The 8,292-nt window shown below is 35.4% G+C and overlaps 1 protein-coding gene across 2 annotated transcripts; it reads right to left on the bottom strand.

The window, feature by feature from the left end:
* Window positions 1-4,078: 4,078 nt before the first annotated feature.
* On the bottom strand, window positions 4,079-7,733 carry LOC106720255 (delta(7)-sterol 5(6)-desaturase erg32). 2 transcript variants are annotated; one of them, XM_045678994.1, is made up of 7 exons: window positions 7,540-7,733; window positions 7,042-7,274; window positions 6,280-6,476; window positions 5,592-5,840; window positions 5,177-5,360; window positions 4,770-4,942; window positions 4,079-4,548 (listed from the first exon to the last, which is right to left on the bottom strand). In XM_045678994.1, the coding sequence occupies exons 2-7, from the start codon at window positions 7,271-7,273 to the stop codon at window positions 4,387-4,389; spliced, it is 1,197 nt and encodes a 398-aa protein (XP_045534950.1). In that variant the 5' UTR covers window position 7,274; window positions 7,540-7,733; the 3' UTR covers window positions 4,079-4,386. The 2 variants fall into 2 exon arrangements, with proteins under 2 accessions (XP_045534950.1, XP_045534949.1); XM_045678993.1 differs by having other exon boundaries at window positions 7,700-7,722.
* Between the last annotated feature and the right edge of the window lie 559 nt (window positions 7,734-8,292).

The following is an 8,292-nucleotide window of genomic DNA, read 5'->3' as shown; positions in this document are numbered from 1 at the left end:
AGAAAAAAAAAATGAAAAATTCAAACAAAATTTGAACTGTGCTAATTACGTATTAAAATCATATCAAAGAGTGGCACAGACGATTGTGTTTGTTTTTAATTCCGCGCTGATGAAGTCGCGGGAAATCGCTGGTAAATAAGGACAGATTAATAAATATTATTTTAATGTTTCACGTGATATTTATGTAGTCTACGGGTGCACCGGTTGCCTTAAATTATGAAAACTCGCAGACAACAGAATACTCAGCAAATGTTTTTAATTGCCGCATCTGGACACTTGAAATTATCCAGCGGCGGATAATTATAAACTTTTATTATATTTCTTAAGTTAATTTATAACTTATAATTTTACAACATAAGTTTTGTAATGTTTTGAGTTAAACCTAGGTAAGAAGGTTAAGGTGAAGGAAAACATCGTGATGCAACCTGCACATATCTGAGAAGAAATTCAATGATATGTGTGAAATCAACCAACCCGCACTTGGCCAGCGTGGTTGACTATAGCCTAGTCACCCCTAACTTGGGGTAGGCTCCGAGCTCCTCACTGGGGACGTATAGTGAGCTGATGATGAAGAAGGTTAAACCTCTACATTCTGTCAATTCGAGTTCCAGTTGTGTGTTAGCACCATAACAAAATGAAGTAGGAGCCGTAAAACGCCAGCTAAAACTCGGTAACATTCAGCGATTTCAAAAGAATGAAATGCTTTAAAATAAACTCCATGGTACACGATTCAATGCTATTCACAACCGCCCAGTTTTAGTATTTTTTTGTAGCGTCTACGCTGTACGGTTTATTGAGCATACGGCGGCAAACGAAACAACGGTGCCATTTTATTTTACATTTCTAAGTATTCCGAGTGAATAAATCATGTTTGTTTATTTGTACAACGCAGTTATTCGTCTGTGATAACAAATTAGTCTGATTGTAAAAATGAATACCTACTTCTGTTTTGTAGATTTTGATTGTTAGGTGAATATTTTTTCATTTATTAGGTTAAACTAATAAAAGGACATTAATAAGTATAAACTACAAATTATATAAAGTTTAAGTACATGAGCCATCCACATCATCATCATCATCATCATCAGCTCACTATACGTCCCCACTGAGGGGCTCGGAGCCTACCCCAAGTTAGGGGTGACTAGGCCATAGTCAACCACGCTGGCCAAGTGCGGGTTGGTTGACTTCACACATATCATTGAATTTCTTCTCAGATATGTGCAGGTTGCATCATGATGTTTTCCTTCACCGTAAGAACGTCGGATAAATGTACATATGTAAATCGAAAATCGAAAAACACATTGGTACATGGCGGGATTCGAACCCAGGACCTGCAGATTGCAAGTCAAGTGCTTAACCCCTGAGCCACCGACGCTCCACAACGTTCACCACATATTGCTCTTAAAAGTTGATATTAGGTATATATTCGAGTACTACAGTAGTTCACAAAAAGTTTTTACATAATAGTAGTTGTCGACCGCGACTCCGACAGCACGGAATTAAAAAAAAAACGTAACCTATGTGGTATTTTCATAATTTGTGCTAAATTTCATCAAGATCCGTTGAGCCGTTCCGGAGGTACCTTCTAAAAAACATCCATCCATCAATCTAATTCTAAACTTTCGCATTTATAATATTAAGTGTGATTATTTACTCGTAATTAATAGTAGACAATGATTTTAGAACTTATTCTTTTAGTTATTGAATGTTGCGGAAACTAATGAAATATTTACAAAATAAATTTTACAATAAATTTAATATAAAAAAACAACAATTGAAATAAATGCAAACAAGATATAAAAACAAAACGTCAAAACTGAAAGATGTCAAAAAGAAGATTTTAAAAATGTGTTATAAAGATGTCCTAAAATGCTGCAAAAGGCTGGATGCAACCCCGAGGCCGCAACAGTTATTTTTACCATCACCATATTATATCTGTATTAATAAAGTAAGATAAGAGTCTTTATAGACTGTTAGTCCCGAAGGTATTTACTAAGTTGCTCTCGCATGACCCGTGTGACGTCACATAAATTCGCTACGTGCCCGGTAACCGGTTCTCAGACACCGTAGAGTTTATATATTTCTCATAGTCTCACTGTGTAAAACGCGGGTACGAACAAAAGTTCGCACTGTAAGCGGCATCGGTAAAGGAAACTACTAACTAACAGGAAAAGTTGAAACAAAAAGTATGAGCTTCATATAATTTTCCTTTTGTTCGAAACCGGATGGTCTCGATATTTTTGCCTGCATTGCGATGGAATTTTATATCACTTTTATCAACTACTAGCAGTTGCCCGCGACTTCGTCTGAGCGGAATTAAAAAAAACTAGCAATAAATACGTCATATCTCACTCGAAAATAATGTATCTTCCCAAAAGTGAAAGAATATCGTTAATATTTAACATATTGTAATTGCTAATTAAGACAAAGATTTTAACACTTTTTTGGCTTATTTCGTGTACAAGTGTATATAAATACGTCACTATATTTCTTGACAACACTCTTTGTAAGTGACGTAAAATTCTATTTCACTTCACAATAAAACGAAGAAGGTAAACAAGCGTGATGATAACTTGAGATGACTTGATATTCTCTTCAATAAATTAAAGCTAAATCAAAACTCATTAAATATATTTTAATGGTTGCAATAAAACACTATTCTGTTCTATACTAAATTAGACTTAATGAAAGACAACGCGATAAAAGTAACATTAAAAAGTTGTTTAATTAACTAGTTAAATTAAAACTTTCTTAAAGTTTCCTTAACTGTTCCGACACCGTGTCCAAAGAAGTGCCTAGTGATAAACTGAAATGACTTTACAAAGAAAAGGAGAGTTTTCTTAAAATAAAAAAACACTATTTTTATTTTTGTGGCTTACTACCACTTTATACAAGATTCAACATTTTGAATTTTATTTGTATAAAGGTTTAAATGACTGTCTTATTTTTATAAACAAGTTGCTTCTATAATAGCACGTTTATTAATGGCTCGAGTTAGTTCATTTTGCATTTACATTTATGACAGGAGCACTCTTTTTAGCAAATTAAATATCCGGCAGCGGGCGCCGTCGCCAGCACTCTCGTGTTCATAATAAACGCTCTCTGCGAGAGCAGTTTTTGCTGTTTTTAAGAAAATACTTGCAATGCATTTACGTAAAGTTTTTAAGAAGAAATATTAACTTACTTAAGCTAAATATAACTTTGATTAAAATAAGTAGTCAAGCCGAGATTTTGTAAAATTACGTTGCAACAGTATTCGAAATTTTCTACCAAGTTTAGTAGATCTTTGTTGTGAACCTAACACTGCTTACTTACTTACTTATATTACAAGATTTACATATAAGTATAGCGGTTAATAGAACACGCTAATAAACTAGTCTTTTGATACACATTATATACATATATAACAGAGTTATACATTTATATATACTTGTATAAATCAGACCAATACCTTACATTTCGCTAAACATTTCCATTTCAAATATAAATTGTCTTAGGTTAGCATGAAATTAAATTATGTTGAACACGTTCGTATCAGGGTAGGCAAATATGAGCGGACCGCGTCGCATCGCTCGATCAGCTGACGTAGGGTTTACACACGACGCTCCTAAATTTCCAAGCGCGAGCTCTGCTGACAGTACGGTCAGCATAATTCTTCATTTACCCTTTCGATAAAGATACCTCGTTTGTATTTTGGCGAATTTAGCGAAATGCGTTGATAGATCTCGGACAAGTGTACACATCTAACAAAATGAAATGAAAAGTACAAAATCTACTCGATGGTGTAAATCAAGAGTGAGAGTAACAGTTTTATGCAGAGATTTTGGACTCAGAAACCAATGGTTAAAGAGCTTCAAAAATAAATCTAAATTAAGTGAAAGATCCTAGAAGGAAGATATTGATCATTTAAAGTAATCTTGAGTGAATATCTGAAAACATATTGTGTTGATTCAACTCACATGAAAAATGCTATTTTTTGTAATAAAAGGAACAGAACATACAGACAATAAAACTAATATTCAGTCAACATTCATTTACATTTATTAGACCTAACAATTACACTACATTCAGAGCCTGTTCCACAATGTCCTAGTAAATTGCTTGATAAATAACAAATAAAATAATGAAAATTGACAAAATATTTATAATTTCTCGTCAAAATAATTTACGTTTAGAGATTATTGTGAGATGATGAAACGCCAACGACGATTTTATTTGACAAAAATGATCCAAGTCGCTTACTCAGAACATACTTGATCATTGTGAAACAGGACCTTAAAATATTAAATACGCATCACACCAATAGTTAACACATCACAGTATAATTTTTCGATTTATTTACATTTCTTTTTTATTTCCATAACTCCTGCAAAAACACTGTAGTGCTTAGCTGGCGTTGAGACTCGATTTGCTTTGCTGCAGCTGGCTCAGCGCGTCGGGGTCTGTGGCGGCGATGGCGCGGCCCTCCGCAGTGTTGGCGGCGGGCGCCTCGCCGTGGAATGTCTCTTCAGTGTACACATGGTTTGTTTTCCTCATTGTACCGTGCAGCTGCAATCACATGAACATTATCAGGCAGGAAAAATTAGTTCAGAATGAAAATTGATGAATATATTTCTCAACATCTGTCCGTTCAATGTGACCGCCTGTAACTAATTGAATGATTTTGAGGTATAAGATTTCATTCGATTGGTTTTCTTCCCCGAGACGTTATTGAGGTAAGGTCAATAGGGTGTTTTTTTTAAATTCTTATTGGGAAATGTAAAAAGTACCTTATCCCAAAAGGACATATTGAATCCAAAGTTGCAGTGGAAGAACTGGTGGTGCTGGTCGTGGAATTCGGCGTCCGGCTGCCACGGTTGCCACCACTGCGACTTGAAGTTGATACCGGAGTGGTCAATGATGCCATGGTAGTAGTTGTACAGCGCCACCAGGTAGAACGGCACTGTAAATATTATTATTACTGAACGTCCCCAACATCAAAAGTAAAACTACAGCTGCGCTGTCAATGAAAAGCCACCTTTTTTTTAAAATAACGATGTTTGTTCTACATACTATTTGGGCAGTAGGATACGCCGAAATCTTCAGGGTACGCAAAGCTATTTAGCTTCTTAGCACAAAAATATATGGCTTTATTAATCCTAGAGAGAAAAAGAAAAAGTAATGCAGGTTAACTCACTCCAGTGCACAGGGAAGATGAAGAGCGGCAAACAGGAGGTGAGTTGCACGTGCATGATCTCGAAGGGGTGTATGGCGGTGACGGAGAAGGCGGTCGGCTGCTTGTACTTGTGGTGCAGCTTGTGGAAGTGCTTGTACAGCCACGGCGTGTGGTACAACCGGTGCAGGATATATGTCGTGTAGTCCTGAAAGCGTACAATACATCGATCACACACAAAAATATCTTTTTAATTACAGTACTACATTGTTAAATATATCTTGAGTGCGGTAACTGCTTTGATTTAAAAATCTTTTATGTATTACTCCATGCAATATTGATAATTCCTAATTGCACCCGGAGTTTTTTATTAACCATATTGTTTTTACATAAATCGAGTTTTAATATTGAATTTTACTGTCTTTGAAATAGTACTCACCATATAGATGAAGATGACTGGAAACTGCAGGAAGAACCACAGCCAGCCGTACTCGTCGAACTGATAGTAGACTGTGGATGGGTTCTCATTGTAGATGTAGCAGGCCAGGAAGGCGGAAAAGGAGCCGGTGACGAGCAGAGAGAAGGTGCCCACCATGATCTCGTGCCGCTCCAGCTCGGGGCTCAGCCACTTGGTGGGCTGGATCTTCCACTCATGAGCCAAGTGCTTCCTCTGCATGTAGAAGTACCACTGCAACCACAACGAATTGTAAAACACAAAGTTTTGTCACACACAGATCTTAATGCCGAATATAAATAAAGGAGTGTATGTAACAAAATGAAGCAGTTCAATATCTTTATTGTCGATGGCAACTCTTAGTTCTTTAAGCTCTGCTTTATCCAATAGATAATAAATGATTTTCGTATTTTGTTTTAAGCCAGTTATCTATGGAGATTTACAAAAAATCTGTTGAACAACCGTGAATACGTACACTCGTTGTTTAGCAGATAATGCTCGATAATGGCCGATAACAACGTGACGGGGCACAGATGGAGCCATTAACATTCACTTAAATATGACTCTTTTTTACATTTGCAACCAGTTTCAGGACATGTGATTCATAAATAAGACAATAGACTTGGGCTTAATTAGGAAAATCAGATTTCAGAGAAACGTTAACAATACATACATGAAGAAATCCTCCCAACAAAAAGTAAACGGAGAAGGACACGACGTGCGCAAAGATGAATATGATTCCAAAATTTTCCATCTTTAGGTTTTGTGAAGTGAACATGTCAAATATTTCTTCGGTGGTCATGTTGCGCTCGCTCTGCGTGTGCCCTGTGATCTGCTTCAGCGCAGTCACTAAGATTACCACCCATTCTCCTGGAAAACGAAAGAAACTGTCTTTCATCGAAAAACCGCATCTAAATCCTATAGGAACGAGACCAGGCAGAATCAATAATGAAATATTCCTTGGTGTAGGCTTTTTACGTGAAGCGTTTGGGAATTAATATCGTAGTTAATTTCCCTTGATTTCTAAAATGATTAAATAACAAACGTCAAATCAATTTTATCTTATCCATTTCGCACTGAAAATCGATTATTTGTACCTACATATGTGACATGATAATGTGACGTTCAATAACATTGTTACTAACCAATGTCGAAAATAAAAAATTTAATTAAAGTTAAATATTAATGTAGACTCTCATTGCACTAGACATAGCGCAATCATGCCTTTAAATAATACGTAGTACTTCAAATAATTACAATGTTTATTACATTTTTTAATCTATAGCCGCGTGCTTTCTTTTAATAATTCAGATCTAATTTGGGACTAGTTTGAATACATAATCAAAACAAAAAGAATCTTTAACTGATATCGTATTGTAACGCAACTCTAGTAATTTACAAAACAAAATAAAAGAAAAAAAGTTTAAATACAAACCTCTTAAAGTAGCACCGAAAGTGAACACAGCAAATGTAGCAATGAAGGTGCTAATAAATTCTGGCAGCCTCTTGAAGAAATTCTCCAAGGATTCAGCATGTTTTTCTATCCATTTGACGCCATCTGTCAGAGGATCCCAATATTTGGGACCTTTATCGGCTTCTGTTGAATCCCTATCGACTTTTTCTTTCGTCTGGTCATTTATATGCCGCTTTATTACTCTTTCCGTCATTCTGTAAAAAGGTGTTATAATTTTATTAAACACTCCTACACTATTTTGGCGAAAACACTAATTCTTTAATGTAAGCAACCGTGCATGGTGAATATTGATATATTTAAAATGATGTAAATATTTTTGCAGTATTGATAACATTTGACATCATAATCTGCTTAAAAAGGTGTAAAAACACACAATTATAAGCTTTATTTTATGTATACTTTGAGCCGTTCATTGACTTTGCGATATAATACAATTATTATAAATTATTCAACTTTTACCTAATTCCCAATAAAACCGGTTGTCTGCACGTTTCTTACTATCATAAAAAAAAACAGTTTTTTATTGAACACAACGTCTTTTTAGCACTAATTATGATATGCAAGTAAATGAATGTCTCAATATTATAAATTGCTATTTTATTGATAAGTTGCTGCTTACGCTCGCATTATATTCAGATTACTTGCGTTATCGCATTCGTGTAAAATAGCAATGGATAATTACACATTCTTTATCTACATCCGTATGCACCTGGGAAAATTAAAATCTGCCTCAAAAACATGCCCTAAATTACAAATTTTAAATTAACTTTAATGAACTTGTAAAACTCAGCAATTTGCGGCCGAACTGATAAATCTCATTCATTTTAAATAGAAATAATTTCTTCTAATTCTGTTTCTTTTCTTGTGTTTTTCCATTGCGACTCTTAACTCTTATCACTTGATACATATTATTGTAAAAACAAAAACACAAAGAATGATAACTCTAATCAAATTCCTTCAAAATCATTTTCGAATTCCTGTCGCAAGAGGCCGCTCTGAGCAGTGCCTTTCAGCCGAGAAATCGACCCGTCAACGTTTTATCGTATTACGAGTATGCCAACAATTTTTTACAATTTAGTGCATTTTATCAACGACAATTGTTTACACCGGAGAGTATGACCATACCGCAAGTGCTGAGGGTTCCGGTGCATTCCTTGGAGATCCCGGAACCCTCTTTAATTGTGTTCGAGGGTGGCCACCGAGGGATTTTAG

The sequence above is a fragment of the Papilio machaon genome, chromosome 8 (assembly GCF_912999745.1).
Source record: "Papilio machaon chromosome 8, ilPapMach1.1, whole genome shotgun sequence".
In the NCBI taxonomy this organism is placed as follows: Eukaryota; Metazoa; Arthropoda; class Insecta; order Lepidoptera; family Papilionidae; genus Papilio; species Papilio machaon.
The sequence above is the reverse complement of the archived record's forward strand: the minus strand, read 5'-3'. Positions and strand labels throughout refer to the sequence as shown.